Source organism: Leuresthes tenuis, unplaced genomic scaffold (assembly GCF_036924035.1).
Source record: "Leuresthes tenuis unplaced genomic scaffold, fLeuTen1.0.hap1 SCAF_4, whole genome shotgun sequence".
In the NCBI taxonomy this organism is placed as follows: Eukaryota; Metazoa; Chordata; class Actinopteri; order Atheriniformes; family Atherinopsidae; genus Leuresthes; species Leuresthes tenuis.
In genome coordinates, this window is record NW_027325358.1 from 9,743,784 (window position 1) to 9,763,583 (window position 19,800).

At 40.8% G+C, this 19,800-nt stretch overlaps 1 protein-coding gene across 1 annotated transcript in view; it reads left to right on the forward strand.

Moving 5' to 3' along the window:
- The first annotated feature begins 840 nt into the window (after positions 1 to 840).
- The window catches only part of adcy9 (adenylate cyclase 9), a 42,752-nt gene continuing 23,792 nt past the window's right edge, over positions 841 to 19,800 (forward strand). The window contains exon 1 of the mRNA XM_072384492.1: positions 841 to 4,900. Coding sequence (XP_072240593.1) covers positions 3,022 to 4,900 — 1,879 coding nt within the window. The 5' untranslated portion in view covers positions 841 to 3,021. The remainder of the gene's footprint in view (positions 4,901 to 19,800) is intronic.

A 19,800-nucleotide genomic window follows, 5' to 3' on the forward strand; every position in this document is an offset into this window, starting at 1 on the left:
AACCAAACTTGTGTTGGAATTATCAGGGTAAACGCTAAAATACTTATTCACAAGGGAGTGGAGATGGCCAAGCTCTTATCTGAATACGAACCCTCAATCATCAAGTTAAACGCAGACAAGCAGAGGAAAACCGGAAGTCCAAGTCTACCTTCAAAATAAAGTTGTTTGACATAATTTACATTAGTTTGCCAAATTTTGTTGGTTGGTTTTGAGTTAAAGTGCATATGCTGAAAGTTTCTTTCTGCCTGGAATGCGGTTAATAATGAGTTGATTACTGGTTAACTATAGTTTTAAACTCTTTACAGCATGGAGACTTGTTAAACAACTTGGACACAAACAAAAAACTTTGTTTGTATATATATTTTTTAAAGTTATAATGGGCTATCTTACAAGTTATACATTTACTTTGATTACCTGACCTTATCAAACTGATCTAACAAGTAAGCATTATCAATACTGCTAAGAGTGCCTGAATAATTTTGACATCTTTCTATTAAACACATATAACTGTTATCAGTCATGAACTTCATATTAATGATGGAACTTTCAACTATAATTCAACGCTGAAGGTACCCTTTAATAGACATGGAAATTAGCCTCCCAGCTACTTCTCCTGGTGTTTACTCCCTTGACACATGAAAATTGCCTCTGTGAAATGGATTAAAATATTCCCTATTACAGCATTTCTGCAGTTATAATTGATCGTTTCTCCACATGATAGACAAATCAATGGGAATTTTATTGAGCAGGTTTTACTACGTTGCTTTTACTACTAAATCTAGTCTTTTTGACTATCCTGCATACACGCTTGATAACTAAACCGGAAGTATATTTTGTCTGCGCGAAGGTTGCTTAACAGATTCACCACCCTGTACCAGCTGTACAACAGCTGGGTAAGGATTTCCGACCCAGTCACAACGAAGATGGTGGCAGTTTCAAGAGTGGAGATACAGCGTTCGCCCGGGTGAGACCGAAAGAACAAGCGCGAAACTCCAGCTGTATATGCGTCGGTTCACCCACCAACTCCGCTAGAGAGCTTTGAATCAAGGGGGAAAAGGGTGACAACCAGCGACGGACGGAAGAGGACGCACCACAGCCAGAGCGCACAGTGTTGTGTTTGTTGGACACATGCATGCCAGCGAAAACTAGTGCTATCCAGACCTAAGGAATTGGTTGAGATAAGGAGATAAGGAGCATTTTTGTGATAATCCAACCGAGGAGATCCGAGGGGTTCCCATCGCTGCACTGGGGATTTTTTTCCTTCGTTGCTCTAAGGGAATGCGAGGGGAGGAAATCCAGCCTCAGCTCCAAATAAGCAGAGACTCTTAACTGGTCTCTTCTCCAAACGCAGGAAATACGGCCTGGGAAAAAAAAAAGTTTGGGAGCTTTTGGAAACGAGAGGGGGCCTATCGCTGACGCTTTGCATGCGTTTCAGGCTGCGACTTGATTCTTTTACCATAACATTCTTATATTAAGCGGTCAATATATGTGACCGAATAAGTTAAAGAAACGCATTCAGATTTTACACGCTGTTGGTGGTGTTATTTGCAAGAGTTTTGATCATCACTATTTATAGACCAGCCTGCTCCGACCGAGGCTGTTCCTCATAGCTGTATGTTTTGCCAACTGCGCGCAACAAGTTGCAGACACTCCCAGCAGAGGTAAACCTACGCTAATTTGGGACAGTGGATGGAATTTTCTGCTCTTGTCTTTTCGGATCACGCGTCTCTTAATAGCGCACACCCCTTCCCGAGCCCCCCTTTGGAAAGCAGAGGGGGACATAAACGGTGCAGATCCGGAGAGGGAGTTCAGGAAAGGACGGGGCTGTATCGGTGGGAACAGGCCTGCCTGTCAGGCCTTCTGTGATTTGGGTCTTGAGCTGGACAAGGCTCCAAAATAACTCGGTCACGAATCTTTTGCAGAGGCCCGCTGGAATATAGATGGGAGGCGAATGCATGGGAATAAGAAATGGAAATCCCTCACGCTCTGAGCCACGCATGAGAATGGATGTAGTGGGAGGTAAAGCCCATTTAATTACAGATCACCCACTTTTTTTTAGTCAACTGAATTAAACAGGTTCTCCCTATTTCAGACTGCCATTTGTTTTTGTATAAAACATTTGCTGTGTGAAAAAAGTAACAAAGCCCGATTAACTGAAAATTAATTGAATTAATGATCCACACATTTTTATTTTAACACTGTTATAACGACAAGATCTGTGGTCTGTTTTAAGAGGGTTAAAGGGAGTGTTTATGGATGATTTATCGCGCATGTTGTGGAGATAAAGGGACAGTGTAACTTTTGTAGACAACTGTTGACAGTTTAAATCGTATCTGCACATACCATGAAACCTTGGGCTTGAACTCTTATTTTTCCACACAAGCAACAAGCACTAAGGAATGAGGGAAGAAATGGGCATTTTTCCTGACGTTATCTAACTTTATTATGTCAGCAGTATCAAAACATTGCGCACATCCAGGGGAGATCATTTCCAGTCGTGTAACGTCAGGGCTGACTTGATAAAGAAAACCGTTGCATCACTAGCCAGTCCTTTCCGAGAAGGATGTTCAATTCAGGAGGCAGAAAGAGTGATGACAGTGTTTTTACCGCAGCTGGAGAGAAAGCCGGGCTCCTATCCAGAGCCTCTTTGGAGAAGGATGCATGTAATGTGAGTACTGACGCAAACCCAGGGTTGGATAATGGTGTGCTCAAGAAACTGGAACGGTGCGTCTTATGTGAGTGAGTGTGCAGGCTGCTGTGCGCGTAGCCAATACGTCTGTGCCGTGCTCACCATTCATGCACAGTGATTATTACAAAAAAAAAAAACACCTTTTGCACTCCCTCCCTCTCTGTCTACCTATTTTGTCACTCCATCACCGCCGCCTCCTCCCTCCTCTCCTAGCCAGGCGTGCACACACGTCGCTCGTGCACCGACTCTAATTGCCTGAGCGCCTTCAGAGGATTTTATTAATATTTAACACCTCTGTCGCACCCCCTCGTTTCCGCGTCGCACCAGTCAACATGGCCACGCTACAGCATCACCGGCAGCTTCTTATGCATGGCACGGAGGTGAGCTGCGACTCCGGAAGGGATGGCGCCGTGACTGTGCGGATTACCAACAACTCGCCACACATGCATCAACACGAGCGTCTCAGGGTTCCCAACAGTGGAGCAAGAGTAGCTGGAGGCTGTGGGGCTGCCAGTAAAGTAAACCCCAACCTCCACAAGTACAGCATCTCCTCTACCTGCAGCTCAGCAGACTCCAGACCGGCTGTGACCTCCACCCCCAGGGTGAAAAGGATTGTACCGCCTCTATTTGAACGCTCTGCTGCTCAATGCTGGGACCCCAAGTTTGACTCTCCCATCCTGGAGGAGGCATGCCAAGAGAGGTGTTTTCCCCAAAAACAGAGGCGGTTCCGCTATGTCCTGTTCTACTTGGCAGTGGCATCTGGACTCTGGGGAGTGTACTTTGGGATCAATAGTGACCGCTGCTACCCCATGACCTTTCTAGCCCCCACTGCCTCCTTTTTGGCCTTATTAGTGCTCCTGTTTTTGTTCACCTTCACCCAGCCATACGCATGGTTGTACAACCAAACCACCTTGCTCCTGATAGCAGTTACCTTTGCCATCACTTTAGCTCCACAGATACAAACTGCTGGCTATACTGAGCTGGAGTGGGCCGGTGGTGGCAATGTCTCCCAGAACAAAGTGGCTACACCTCCAATTCCGTGCATCTCACCTGTTGGCACCTTTTCATTGTGCATAGAGGTTCTTTTGTTGTTATACAGTGTCCTCCATGTCCGTCTGTATGCCTCCGTGATGCTGGGGCTTCTGTATTCTATATTATTTGAGGCATTAGGATGGCTGCCATTGCTCCAGAGGAGTTCTGACAATACTGGACAGGTGTCGGGGTTAGTGGGCTCTGACTGGGAAGAAGACACACTCCGCTGGCTGGGTCCAGCCAAAGGTCTACTCCACTTATGTGCCCATGTCATTGGCATCCACCTGTTCATCATGTCAGAAGTACGTACCCGTAGTACATTTCTCAAAGTGGGCCAGGCTATCATGCATGGCAAAGACTTGGAGGTGGAGAAGGCCTTGAAGGAGCGTATGATCCACTCAGTCATGCCGAGACGAGTTGCAGACGAGCTGATGAAGCAGGGGGATGACGAGGGTGGTGGCGAGAATTCTGGCAAGCGATATTCCTCTGGCGCCTGCTCTGCCTCAGCCGTTGCAGTGGGAGGTGGAGGAGGCTGCGGAGCTTCACAAGCCCCAAGTGTTATAAGCTCTAAGAATAACCCTCACAACAATCATAAACGCAAAAAGACCTCAATCCCCAGAGGGCAGATAATATTTAGGCCCTTTAACATGAAGCGCATGGAGCCCGTGAGCATTCTCTTCGCTGACATTGTGGGCTTCACCAAAATGTCTGCTAATAAGTCAGCTCCAGCTTTGGTGGGCCTTCTTAATGACCTGTTTGGACGTTTTGACAGACTCTGCGAACTAACCTGTTGTGAGAAGATAAGCACTCTGGGAGATTGCTACTACTGTGTAGCAGGCTGCCCCGAGCCCAGACCGGAACATGCCTACTGCTGTGTGGAGATGGGTTTGGGCATGATCCAGGCCATCGAGCAGTTCTGTCAGGAGACGTGTGAGACTGTGAACATGCGTGTTGGTGTCCACACAGGCACCGTCCTGTGTGGGATCCTTGGAATGAAGCGCTTCAAATTTGACGTATGGTCAAATGATGTCAATCTGGCGAACTTGATGGAGCAGCTGGGTGTGGCTGGCAAGGTTCATCTGTCAGAAGCTACCGCCCGTTTCCTGGACGACCGTTACCAGATTGAGGATGGGCAGGTGGCAGAGAGAGCCGGGCAAAGTGTGATGGAGAAACTGAAGGGTAAGAGGCTGTTAAACTCTGATTTCCTTATGAGCGCATGAAATGACATTGTGTTACAGAAAGTCAAGATGGGTATGAGATGTGGATCTCTGGTCTTGAACCAGGTGACACTGATTAATGATTACTTGAAAAGATAGATATGCTATTACCAATAAGCCTATCTTTAGAGTTTATTGAGCTTGTGATAAGATATTGAATGCTGGACTTCCAGCATAGGTGAGAAACGTATGATGCCATGAGGAGGAGGGCATTACATTTCAAAAGTCACACATTTAGTGGGTCAATGTTCCCACTAAAAGTGTGTACTTTAGCACATGGTCATCACGTCACTACATGTTTAGACAGTGCTGAAAAATGTTATCTGACCAGCTAGACCTGTTAAAATGTTGTAGCAGTCGCAGCAGAGATCAGACTATATGACTAAGAGATTAGAGCACCAAGAAGAGGGACATCCAACTGATTTATATCAGTTGGATATCGTTCAACATTTCCTAACAGTTAGTTGACAATAGAGCATTTAGTACTCACACACAAACACACACACACCCACAAGAACATGTATCACCCTAGTTATAATTACTTTAGTGCTAAATAGTAGTTCTGTAGATATGTATAGTTTATAAATGGGATATTTAGAAGCAGAGCTCGAGAGACATGTTTTGAATGGGGCTTGAGATAAGAACCTTAAATCTCCAAATGCAACATATGAATTTGAAATCCTCGCTACAGACAAATGTCAGCTACGTACATGATAACAATATTACCAGATACTAGCAGCTCAAGGATGACAAGATAAGTATACATTTCTGAGAGAAGGCTTAGATGTGTGTCTGTGACTGATGCAGAAAGCTGGTTCAGTATATTTCTTGAGATCGGTTACATGAAGACAAACAAGGTCAGTCCTGTAGCACAAATGAGCCCTATCTTGAATCTGTTTTAGCAGTTTTTGGCCCATATTACTGTTGATGTTTGTGGCTCGTTGTTGCGGTTGGGCAGCATGAGCTGAGACTGCAGTCAATAAGAAGAGAACTGACTGGATTTACTGTTCTGAGGCAGGTTATTCTGCTGGGAAAAGGTGGTCATCATATTGTGCCCACAACCTGTGGGAAAAGTATTGGGAAAGGGCAGAGACCAAACAGGGGGAATGAAGTGTGAAAAGATATTCCACTTCGCTTGCGTGCAACTTGTCAAGCATTTAATTCTATTGAGTCGATTCACGGAGATGACTGGGTCATGATATACAACTTGTGAAACAATATAGAAGAAATGGTTTAGGTTTCATTTGTTCATAATCTTTTAGCAACTAGATAACCTGAGGAAAAAAATGACAGGACTTTTAATTTTGCAGCCTCTGATAAAATATATTGAATCACTGATCTTGGAGGATTCAGCGGTTTTACTTTGTGGAAACAAAGGTTATGGTTATGAAAAAAGATCAATTTGATCTAACAGCTAAATGTTCTTGCTTTAAAAACATGCCTAAATTGAACAAGTGTATTATTACTTTGTTACAGCTCTTCTAAACTTCAGTTCTTTGAGGCATGGACTTCTTTTTCTTCTTATTTTGCGTCAGTCTTGTTCCAACTTTCTTGTGTAGCAGACAAACAGATCAGCGTTGCAGGATGGTGTCTTGTCATGGACTTTTTTTTCACATTTCCACCTTGACTTTTTAGTTTTATGGAGATCTTAACTGTAAAAGAAACGTGATGGAAAAGATTGCTTGAAAATGTATCTGACAGAAACTTTATGCATTTACATGGCATACACATACAACCTCTTCAATACCAAGAATATCTGTCTCTTTTCTACTGTGTATTTGATTAATTGGGGACTCTTAAGTTCATACAAAGCGTTATTTCAAATGGTATTTTGATGCGATGAATCATGACTAATGACTCTTAATCACAAATACCTGAGCTTGTAACAGTAGGTATGCATACATACACGTAAAATACACATGCAGTCTGCCTTAATCAATGTAACTAATCTCTACAGCAGGGAGTTCCTCATGGGTTGTCTAATATTAGGTCTCTTGTGAAAAGAGCCTGTCTGTTCTATTGGCAGGCCTTATATCAGAGTGTATTCACACTTGGCTCTAAATGGTGCCATCACTCTATTTCCAGACTGGTGAACAGTGAGAGAGAGATATTGACAAGCAGCTTTTGTTGAGGGGGAGAAAAGATGAGATTGAATGGCATTTAGTTTCACACCGAAACAGAGAGCAATTGTTTCCTTTTAAAGGTGGGGAGACGGCACTGAAAGTTTGCTTCTTTTGTGTAAAGGAAGAAGGGTTATCGCTCTTTTTAAGACAAACTGACAGTTTCATTACAAGAGAAATCAACGTGTAGTTGAATTTATTGTGTATTTACAACCTTTCTTGGAATGTTATCTCCAGAGTCTTTGTCCCACCGTCTCTTGCCCTCTGTCCTGTGTCCCCACCCTTTCATATTCCTCATTTTCTTCTTTTCTTTTCATCACTCTTGCTGTGTTATCACAGTCATTGTCTAAGTTTCCTACCTGTCACCCAGGGTTGTACTCGTGGTCTGTTGTATAACACTCCCTTAGTGCTGTATGTCTGTCTTTAGTCAGAGCTTTGCTATATATCCCCCAGCAGGCTGAGTGAGTCACCTCAGATGGCATGCTCTGAGACATTCTCCTCTTTGTCGCTCAGTACCCATTACTGTGCTCTCCTTTTAGCATCAAAAACTGAGCCAACTAAGCAGTGTTTGACCATGAATTAGATACTTAGGTTGTCAATAGCTGTTTAAGAAATGCACTGTCTGGCTAGTGTATTGTGACGGCTCATGTAGCAGCTAAAATCTATGTAGAACTATTGAGATTATATTACCATGGGTTTTATATCATTTGGATTTGAATGATTCTGATATAATTGATAAACCTTTTAAAGTGCTCATATTGATCATGCTGTGAGTAATTTGGTTAAAAAATGAAAGATAAAGCATGAAAAGTGAGAACCTTTAACAAAGAAAACTGTGAATGTCACATCTGTTAAAGCTGAAGCATACCATGCTGTCTTCCCACACTTCCCACCTTGTTAGATTAGTCTGGATTCAAATGTCGACTCTATGTCCTAATTATTTTCAACGCACTTTCATACCATTATTTGAGCTGCTTCTACTCCCTTGAAAATCTCAATCTGAAACTGAAAATGATACAGCACTATAATAATAGAGCTTGTCTCCATCTCCTACTATAGCTTCAGCAGATATTTCACAGCGATACAGGCAAGGCACTGTTGCAGTGCAGAAACAGGTTTAAACAGCTATCCATCCTTGTTAAAGTGATATGCTTATGTGCTTAAAAACATGATTAGTCATCTGTCTACATCTTAAAATATTAAGCAACAGAAGCCATATAAAATATATCATTTCTGTGTGTTAGGGCACCATACACTAACTTCACACTCAGGCTAAAGGCACTGCAATTTAGCTACTGGCTACTGAGCTCAGCTAAACCAGCACAGCTCCACTGTAACTTTTTTAGCACCTCTGGGACATTCTGCTAATTTTTCCTGTCATTTGCTCTCGTCTAGAGATAGAGAATGGGTTGGACTCTGCTTTCTGACTTCTGCGATCCACTGATAAAGATGAGAATGCTGACTCACTGATGAAGTCTGTGGGATTCATTTGGGAATGTGAAGTCGAAGTTCTTAAAGTCGATTACTCTAACAGCATTCGAAGACAGGGAAACTGCGCCACGGATTATGGTTAAGCTGTAAAATACAGCATATATATTTCTTTCATTTCTGCATTTTCATTACATTTAGTGCAGATTCTTTGAAACAATTTGACTTGACAGCCATGAGAGGAGAGCAGAATGCTAACATGCTGTTAAATCACTTCCGTGTTGAGGGGCTGGAAAATTAATATGTGACATTCAACATTTGAAGTTCCAGTTTGATACACGGAGAGACAAACACTGGGTTGCAGCCAACTAAAACTTAACGTATTTGTAATAGAAAAAATATTTAATATTCAGTTTGATATTCAAATACTCCCCCAGTTTTATGTTTACCTGATGGGATTAACTAAATGTGGGTGATTAGTACTTTGATACTAACCAGTCAGGAGCTAGTAGCAATTTTGTTTTGTTTCTCAGTGTCTTTCCCGACAAAACTTAGAATATTTTCTCAGTATTAAGCTTCATCATAGTTAAAAAGAAGATTATTTTAAGAATAACTAGCTAGAAGTTTGAACCTGTACTGTGCAAACACCTTAAGGAGACTCAACAGTGTACATAACTGATGTGTAACTCAAAGATAAAAGGGTGAAATAAATATGAAAAGGTCTCATGGGAAAAAACTCAAAAAGCTAAAACAAGTATAGAATCACAGAAAGTACGATATCACAACAAATCCACACTAAATATGATCAATTGATATGTGAGGTTAGAGTTTTGATAAAGACTTAAATATCGTCATCTATCGACAAAAAACGACAGATAACCAAACATAAATAACAAAATATATCCAAAAAGCAGGCTAACAGGAAGGCCATAAGCTGATTTTTCACAGTTTTTTTTTTTTTGACGAGCATTTAAAAGAAGTGAAAGAGAAGACTTGGATGGAGATGGTAAATATTGAAAAATCTTCCACCAAAATACAAATACGTTTATACATTTGCATAGAAACAGCGGAAAGATTAAGATTCAAATGACATGACACACCAGCTCTCTCTGGTCTAACTAGCTTCTCAGATATGATATGATATCCCAGATACTCCCTGAGATTACAATAATTCATAAGTAGAGCTCTCGCCATTTTTCTTTTGTGGGTGTCCATCAAAGTCGTTTTTCTTTCTTTCATTGAGATAAGATATCTAATTTCTGTTTAGGACCATTTCTTCTTTTGTTTTTGTACGCAGCTCAGTTTATTCACTTTAAGCCGGTCAATTTTGTGGCTTTTCAAAAGGCTGCTTCAGATTTGCTTTTTGTCAACAGCTGATTTTTAAAATAAGATATTTTACCAACGTCTACAATTTTGATTTGACTTATATTATTTACACATAAGACAGCCAGGACAGGTGCAGGTAATCATGCCCATAGTGGGTTGTTGAGAAATCATTTGTCAATTTTTGTTAAAGCACATCAGGACTTGCAGGATTCCTTTTAGCACACTGTTTCCAGGTTTAATTTAGTCAGTAATTGTTAGATTTTACACACAGATTTTAGTTAATTTTTTTCTCACATCCTCAGCATTCCTCCTTTGCCTCGCATTCAAATTGCCGTTGTGTAACTGCTTCCTCTCAGTCGCTCCGCTCGTCTGCTCGTGTCTCATCTGTCCTTTCTAATTCAGTCCTGCCATGTCTCTTTTAGCTTCTAGCACACGAATACTCGCACATTTCCCTGCAGGTGGTGAGGACTGCAGTTTTCTGCTTTGGGTTCTTGTTAGGGTGGTCTTTGCATCCCCACTTTATCTGTTGCTGTGGTGGTTGTTTTAGGCTTTTTATGTTTGACTGTTGCTGCTTTGGGTAAATAGATTGTGAGTTTTCAGGGTTTCTTATTAGCCTGTGTGTGCATTAGTGTGTTTCAATGAGAGTGCAGCGCAGCAGCAGGTTTTATGTCTGCTGGACTCAGGGTTGGTTCTGGTCTTGAACTCTTCTCATGATATCATAGCAAAGCAATGGCTCCTCTTCAGTGTCGGTTTGTGCCATCTGAAGGTAACTTTGATTGTGGAGGTAAAATGTGTGTTTGCAGATGAATACATGCAAGAACTAGCATCTTTTTCATTTTGCTATTCTTCTCCGCTTTTTTTGTTACTGAGGACTGAGCTCAATAAATATCTGTCTTTAGATGACTGATTATTAAAACAACCAATAAGCAGACAATGAAAATGTATAAATTGAATGATTTAGACATTGTTCTTTTCCCCTTTAATGCCTTTTCAGATTAGCACCTTGGCAGCACTGTTGGAGAAATAGTATTTCACATTCACTTTCTGTAGTCAGAGGTTTTCTTTATTTTTCAGGAGATCGAATTTCATTGCAAAAAAAATGTGAAGAGGAAGAGGTGATCATTAAAACAGAGACAGAAAGCAGTTAGCTTAGCCTCGCTGTTGCATTATAATCGCCTCTACTCTCAGATCCTCACCTTTCAGTGACAGCTGCAGCGCTGCACTGGCTTGTCAAACAGAATGTCTATTTGCGTGTGTGAGTGTATGTTTTACAATAAAGATAAGGCATCTAGAAAATATAACAAAGCGACTGATCAAAGTGTTTTGTCTTAAATACACTGACACACACGTGGGCTGTTCACACAGAAATTTATCACCAGCAGGTGACTGTAGAAGCTAATTTAAGCATTTAATTGTTATCTCTGTGCGATGTACTCTGTGTGAATGTCTTATTCTTTTTATATTTTTTTCTTTTCTGACCTCTTTTTCAACATCTTCATCTGCAGTGCCATACACACTACCTGAAATGTGTTTTTTTGCTTACAATATACCTCTGTGTTCCTGTACACCTGCACTTCATGTGTTTTCACTTGACAGAGATTCTTTGTACAAGATTGAGAGGCCCCATTTGGCCCCAGGCCTGAGAAACAGTGTGTTTTTGTTTCTCCCCTGGTACTCATGCGTTACTTCTCAGCAATGCTGCCGTTACATGGTTCAGATGTCAACTGTAATCACTTGACCTGGTTGTCTTGGAGGCACATCTGTGTGTCTCTGTCTGCATGTGACTGTCTTTACATAAGATAACCGAAAAGCAAAACACTGTACAGAAGCATTAGGGCAGAAAATGGGAAAACAGAGAAAGGAGAGACAGGAATTTACTGTTAAATGAGCCAGAATTAAATCAAAAGTTAATGAGGATATTTTAGATTTTTTTTTCTTTTAAAGCTTAAGACCATTTTTTCAGAACTTATGACTTCAAATGAGGTGTGAAAGTCATGTCTGGAGCAATGACTGGTCCTGTTCATAAAATACCTCTTCTTGGATGATGTGACCATAAGAGGACAGGTCACAGTGGGTCTCCTGGCATTGACATTCATCTCAAGAGAAGACTAACAGAGGAATGTACTAATACTGAGGCTAAGAGCAAAACCAAAATACAAAAGTCCAGGGTCCCCTTTCATGGCTCCATGTTATCTTCTGCCTGCATACAGTTGTCTGTTGAAAGCTATGATGTTTAAAGATTGTTAAAGTAAAGAGTAAACATAGATTACATATATTACACATCTAGTCTGAACTGATCACCTTTTGTTATTGGATCTCAGTGAGTAGTAATCAGGGCCCAGGAGGACAAGAGATCATTAAATCCTGATCAAAATGGGCTTTTTTGATGGTGGTAACTTACTGGTAAAAACTGTAAATAATTGTGAATACTCGATTGTGTGGAAATTCTCTCTCAATCCTTCCTTTATTTAAAGGCAGCAGCAATTGTTTGCCCAACATAATTCCTGATGTCTTTCTTCCTTGGCATTTTTAAAACTCTTGATTCCTATAGAAGCTGTAAGGGTGTACTTTTTAGTTGTTCACACACTGTTCTGCATTTTGGCTATATATTAAGTTCTTGCTAAACAAATATTGACACGTGTAATGTGCCTTTTGTTGTTCTTCATCTGAGGTTGTATTTACCTAATTTTAAGACCTGGTGAGGACCAGATGATTATTTTTCTTAAAATCTTTTCTATGTGTATATATAACAACAGAGTTAACAATCAGGATTTAATTTTCAAATCAGAGGTTGCACCCTTCTGACTTTCTGGTCACTCTTTACACTTGAAGGCACCGTGCAGCTTATATTTACAGTTTTCTCTGTACATCACGATGAGCTATTTTTTTTGTGCAAACAATATCAGCCGTAGAAAGTCCACCAATCACCAGCAGTCAGTAGCTCTGATAGCAGGACCTTTCTACGGATAGTAAAGTTTCCTCTTGTAGACATTCAGTTGCCCTTTTTTTTCTTCTGTATATCTCACACTCTTTTCTAATAGACTCGTCTGCATCTCTCTCAATGGATCGGCAGAAATGCTAATTCACCTTCTTTTCCAGACAGCCACCTAATAAACTGTTGTTTTTATTCACACATCCCACATGCTTCACTGGAGGCCTGTCATTTCTGTTGCTCAAGAATGTCATGAGTCAAGTTTGTTTGCCTGTGTGTTCACTGTTGATAAGCGTGCCATGCCCTGTCCTTGCCTGATTGCAGATGTTTAGCATATACACCCTCACATGTTTGTACTTCTATCTTTGTGAGGACATTCATTGAAATAACCTTTATTATAATACAATATGAACCCAGTTTTAACCCAGACTATAAAACAAAGTCTTGGCCCTCCAACGCTCCTTTGAAAGTGTTTCAGAGAGAAGCAGCCCAACCCTTTTCCAAAATGTCTCAATGCCCAACTCACACACTCGCCCACACATTGCTAATCTTTGAATTTAAGTTTTCTGCCCTTGCAATGCGTCTTGCTATTTTTAGAAGGAGTTCATGCGGTAATTCACTGAATTCCAAACATAATTTGCCTGCTCATATTGCATGTATGTTTGTATAGGAGCTGTCTGTCATTTAATGAACCTTTACATAACACAGTTGTGACACATGACTTTGCCTCGGCATGTACGTGTTTGCCTGTATTTGCTTATATTCTGCCACTTAGATACATTATTACTGACTTAGCACTCGATATATAGACCTGGGTTTCTCACTGCACTGAAGCTTGATTGTGGTTTTCACATGTGTAAGTCGCTTTGGATAAAAGCCTCTGCTAAATGACTAAATAGAAATTTATGTAACAGACAATGAAAGTGTTTTCTTTAGAAGTGTGTTTTTCTTTTTTCAGTGGGGTTGTGGGAGGTACTTATGATTAGTCTGTGTTTTTACATGCGATAGAAAAGTCAAACCTCAAAAATGTACTGATTTGCAAGAAAAAGCTATACTGTGGATTTTTGCACCACATCATTTCTGCATCAGACAGTTAAATGGACAGCATTCACGTAACACAATCCTTGTTGACACAAAATCAAAAACTGTCTGATTCAGAGGGGACATAGTGTGAGAATCCACAATGTAGCTCTCTGTCACATTTCTTTGAATATTTGTGTTGTCAGCGCTGCAAAAATCGCTCTTCTTATGGCCCATTTTGTGTAGCTTTTAGCATTAGCTAGTCTGTCATGATTCGTTTCTGACTCTTCTCTGACTGCTGTCTAACACAGGTAAGGCTCTGCCCTCTCAATAGTACCTCACACAACCCCACTTAAAAAAATATTAGATATCTGTATAATGACTATCTAACAGTCTTCATCATGATCGGTATAGTTTTATTGTAGATTTTGCTGTTTACAGCAAAGCTGTATCATTGATTTGGCTACTTAAAACGCTTTTTACACTGGTCAAAAACCTACTGACACCTGCTAACACCAGGCTTTTGAGTGCAGTGAGAAAGCATTCAGTGTATCACCAGTCAGTCCTGGGTATACTGTTGCAAGCCTCTGAGCACTGAGAGTAAACACACTGCTGCTGGCAATGGAAAAGAATTTGATTGGCTTGTTTTTGCAGGTGCTCCCGCATTAAAAGAAACACCCTAAATATTGTTCTTGGTGTGAATTCAGCTCAGGTAAAATAGCAAGTCAGATTGGGAAAGTTGGCTTTGGATTAGATAAATGTCAAGTAAAGAAAATAAAAGTAAGATTTTATGTCATAGTGGGCTCTGTGGATCAAAACTGCTTCCAAATTAAAACAGTTCAGTACACAGTTAGACAAGAAATGGGACGTAATGTTGGTATTTTGGATAAATGCTTTGAATGTTGCATGAAGCATTCCTTGTCACAGTCATCCCTCTTACTTTTTGGTTGGCAGCTGTTGGATTGTCGTAATGAATCACTGTCTGGGAACAAAGGCTCACCCAATATGTCTGCTGACTTGTTACTAATTGACCAGCTCACAAAGAATGTACGACTGTCAGAGCAGTGGAGTTGAAGAATATATTCTGTTTGTAGATGGGGGGGGCTTGGTTTTTCATTTTGGGGTTTACTCATGATATATCAGTGTCTCCCATTCACCTGTCAATCAGTCTTCATTGTGTGTCGTATGACTATTTTTTTCAATTTTGACATTTGCAACAGCTGTTTTTGTGTGTGTTTGTGTGCATGCACCAACTACAGTTTGCTGGAGTGCTGCTGTGTTAAATGGATGGCTGAATAATAAACACTGTACATGGCCTCAAGCCTGTTGAAAAATCCATGAACTTCCTCTGCACTCGTTTATATAGCTGAGGTGCTCATAAAACAGAGAAAAAGGGTTTATAGTCTGTGTTGGGGGGAAATGTCAGGGTGAGATTTGAGATCGCAAACTCAACACGTCAAGGCAAAAGCGACGAATTGATTTGATACTTGTTCAAATGTTCGACTGGCACATCACTAGACAAGGCTTTGGATAGAGGTGTAAAAATGTCCTTCGACATCATACTTGTGTATAAAAAGGGTCAATGTGCAAATAATAATTTCAAAACAGTTTTGTTATTCCTTCTCAGAGCATTCAAGAAAGACATGCTGATCATTAGATGGACACCTTATTTTACAAATATTCAGTTAGTATGTCCATTTTATGCATTTGATGTCCATTTATGGCGTTTGAAAAGACTTTTAGTCACTCAATTCTGGCACGTTAACTGTCACTGTTTAAACAGTCGTTAAGTCGATGTATGTTTTTTCTTCCTACATATGCATTTCTAGCCCTGTGCACGCAATGCTTTTATTGTCTTGTTGAGATGGGCAGATGTGTGATCACACGTAAATGTCTGTGCAAACATGCAGAGAAAAGGGTTTTATGGGTTATCTCAGGTCACAGAGGCTCAGAAGAGCTGACACACACTTAATAGTTAAGTCATTAATCCACAGTTATAAGGTCATAAACTAAAGCATTGGGAAAATTAGTATTGGGTGGTGTCTTTGTATGAGAGAAGTTACAAAGTAGTCAGTTCATCTGAAGGCAATGTTTCTTTCTGTTTTTGATGAAAATCTACTCCTTATCCAAACTAATGATATTGATTTGTGGTATTCCATCAAGTTGATGATGTGATATTGCTTCAATAATAAGTTACATTTTAATCTGCTATAGATTGCTCTATTCAGATCTAATTATCCTTTGGATACTATTCATTTAAAGTCCAAATTTTGTCATAGTCTAGCTAATAAAAAAGGATAAAAAAAAGGCTGGAGCTCACTGATTCTAATGCAGTTTGATAGTCCAAACAGACTAATGTCTCAACACTACTGTGTGTTCTTCAAAGTCAAAGTAAATACAGAATGAAGGCCGGCAATTATAGTCAATCTCACACAGGTGTGTATAAGTCATTGGATGAGCATTTTAACCTCATTGCACAACTATAACTTTGGATAGCCAAAACAAGGGTGGGGATTCATGCATTAAAAATCCACCTAACACACTTGTTGTGCCATCAGAGAGAAAAGAAAACAGGCACAAAGATAAAGTGCAGACATCTAAAAATGGTTGGCACACACGGACATACCATACCAGACATTAAAAGTGAAAGGTCAATAGCACAGAAAATGCAACCCCTCTGAAAGAGGCAGAATAGTGAACACCTGTTATGTATAAAATCAAATAACACATGAAAAATTCAGGTCTTCGTTGATGCCAAAGGGCTCTAATGTAATTAAAGTGGATCCATTAAGCTTCTCTATAAAGCAAAAGGTTAATGATGTCACCACCTCTGGAGGAAGGTGAGATTATTTTCAATTCCCCAAAATGCCCATGATTCTGCAGAGCCATGATTAGCCTATACATAGTGTGGGGCAATTGCATTGTCAATGTTTTTAATACAGTTTTCAAAGCTCTCTTTGTATGTCTCACATGAAGAAGACCACAAGGACATCTCAGCAAATACACAACATGTGTGCTACTGCATTTAATGAGCAATTTGATAAAGTACTTTTTACCGGTATGTGGATGTGGAAAGAACTTTGTGTCTGACAAGTTAGAGGTGTTGTTGGTGCTGGTGTTAAATGGTTTTCTAGTATTAGGATGCACCAATCTGTCTCCTAGGTTACGATAATGTTTAAAGTTCATCAAGGGGCTTGAGGGGGCAGAGCTGATATTATTCAAAGATGGTCACCTTTGGAGGACATGCCAATGGTATTTTTACCATACCTGCAAGTGGCGAATACTCTGTAGAGAAAGTAATACACATGGAGGTAGTGGCAGGTTTGTTTTTCTGCATTTTGGCAGAAAAACAAGTAGATGTATAGATTTTTCCGTGGTAATGTAAAACTTGCCTGACTGTAGATGGTGATATGGTGTTCTGGCACCTTCCAGTTAATGGCTGACTGGTGCCTTGGGGTCTCTGAGTTGTTCCTGACCATCCAGTTCCCAAAAGGTTACCTTTGAACTGAAAGTGGCAGTTTGGGTCTTCTTCCAGGTTCTTCTTCCTGGTTGTAAATTCTGTTGTTGTTGTTGTTTAGAAATGGTTGCAATGGACATTCCTGACCTGTGTAAATGTTACAATTCCTTTTATCACATCTAATTTGAGCTCCTTTAGACTCCCCCATTGTGCCGTGTATCACTCAATTCAGTAAGTGCTGTCAAAATAAATATTTTTCTTTTTTTGACTCAAAAAAGCTGCCAGCTGCTGTCAGTCACGATGACTAACAGGAAATGAAAATATTGGCCTTCGCATGTTAATATGTTTTGCTGATTTCAGCACCACTGACTCAGTAACATGTGTATGACAGCCCAGTCTCACCAGAAATTGTAAAATATGAACATCTGTCCACATCTCCACTACATAGCAGATTCAAATCCAGGTTTAGAAATTGTGAGATGACAACGTTTTTAGTTTTTTTTGCCAATTATTTTGTGCTAAATTGCTTATGGTCATGTAATGGAAACTGCAACCAGCGAGCAAAAGACTGTACGTCCATTCTAACCCTAACCCTGTACTTTCAGCTCTCAACCGTAACCATTAGCGCATGGGAGCAAAGTGGGAAAGTAGGTGGGAGTAGAACAGCGAACAAACTGAGGAAAATATTGCAAAGAATGGGATTAGAGGTAGCAACCTCTCACTTGAAGGACATGTAGAATTTTCTCGAGTAAGACATGTTTGTCCCCCACTGGCTCTATCACCTCACAACGTGAACATGCGGAAACGTCATCAGAGGTGCGACGGGTTTAAAATCCATGCTGAACCAATCATAGCACGTCATCTGAGCAAGCAGCACATTGATTGATTCTCTGTTATGGTTGAAAATTGGACATTTATTCATCATCAATCGTGACTTTCAGGGTCAGGAGTTTGCACAGATTCAAAACTTCTGCCGGGTCACATTTAAATGTTGTTTTCGGGTTGTGTATTTTGCCATCTCACATGGTAAATGCTGTTCCTTGGTGGTCTGTGGAAGGAGAGAGCTGTGTGACATCAGAGGGAAGAAGAGAAGAGAAGCAGGGAGAAGAGGGAACATATTTTCTGGTCATGACCCCTTCCCAAGGATTTCCCACAGTCTAACTCTAGGCAGCGAGGGAGGTGTGTGTGTGTGTGTGTGTGTGTGTGTGGGGGTGTGTGTCTGTGTGTGTATCTATTTGTGATTAATAAGGGCATAATGAATCACTGGCATACAGCAGAACAAAAAATGCATGACTCAAATGAGACTGTAATTAATGTACATTTGCACTAAAACATGTTCTACAAAGATACGGCCTTACAAGGATGATGAATATCTTTTTCTTGCTGTATGTGTTTTAGGCTTTGTTTCACCCCCACATACTGTCAGCTTACTAAAATACGCTGTTAGACCACTAGAGTGAGTTTGTGACATTGCTCAGATAGGCGTGACCCAAATTGTCATCAGCTTTCCCTTTGAAGTAAGACCAAGGTTGGTCATTTCTTCCTCAAGGACTGTCCTCTCCTGCTGAGCAGCAGCCTCCTCGGGAGAAACCCAGAGACTGTGAACTGAGACACGAAAAAGACTTTTAACAGCTGTGTGTGTCTGTGCATGTCTCTGTTTATCAGAGTGACGCAATGGCAGTCGGAGTGCGTCACTGTTCCTTTCAACCCACTGCTCTACATGCCACAGAACCACACACGAGTGGGACCAACTGAGGTAGAACATTGATCATTGTTGAACAGGGTGAATGATGAAAAAGAGGTGTAGGTAAATGTGTAAGCTGCATTGAACGCATTCCTGTTTTAACCTTTGTTAAATATTCTGTTGTACACTTAGGGTGATGTGACAAAGGTCTGAAGTTTGAGCCATGGAGTCACACTCACTGACCCACCAGTCTCCCCATAGACTCTTAAATAAATCCACACAGGGTTTAAAAAAAACAAAAAAAAGATATAGGAGGTAGGTGAAAAAAGAGAAAAGGACAAAGGAGACAGAGAGCGTGAGGAACTCCCAGGGCTGAAATGATGGCACAAAAGAGAGAAGGGAGGAGGGATGGGAGGATGGAAGGGAGGATATTTGAGAAAGGATCATGTGGGAGCCTCATCCCTTGGTTCCATCAGCCTGTCCAAATATGGAGGCTTCTGCTATTGTCGAGCCCTGTTCTCAAGACCCGTCAACGACCAGGGAGAAAGCTGGAGGGTTGGAGGGGGTGCGCGTGTACAGAAAAAAGAGATTGAGTGGTGGGAGAAAGTTCAAGCGAAAAGCAGATAGATGACAAATGAGAGACCAAGACAAACAACCTAATAAAGATGGGTTGTAAGAGGTGCTGTGAGATGTAAGGCTTGGCAAGGCAGGAGGAGTTTAAAGTTAGAGCACTAGTTGGGTAAAGCCGAATACATGGAGGGCCAAGTTTGTGGAAAGGAAAAACAAGTTAAAGTCTATTTTTAGTGCTGGAGTTGTTTGCTTTCTGACTATTGCGAGCAGGAAGATGAAAGCAAAAAATGAGAGAACAAAGTTAGATGACTCTCACAGAGAGCCT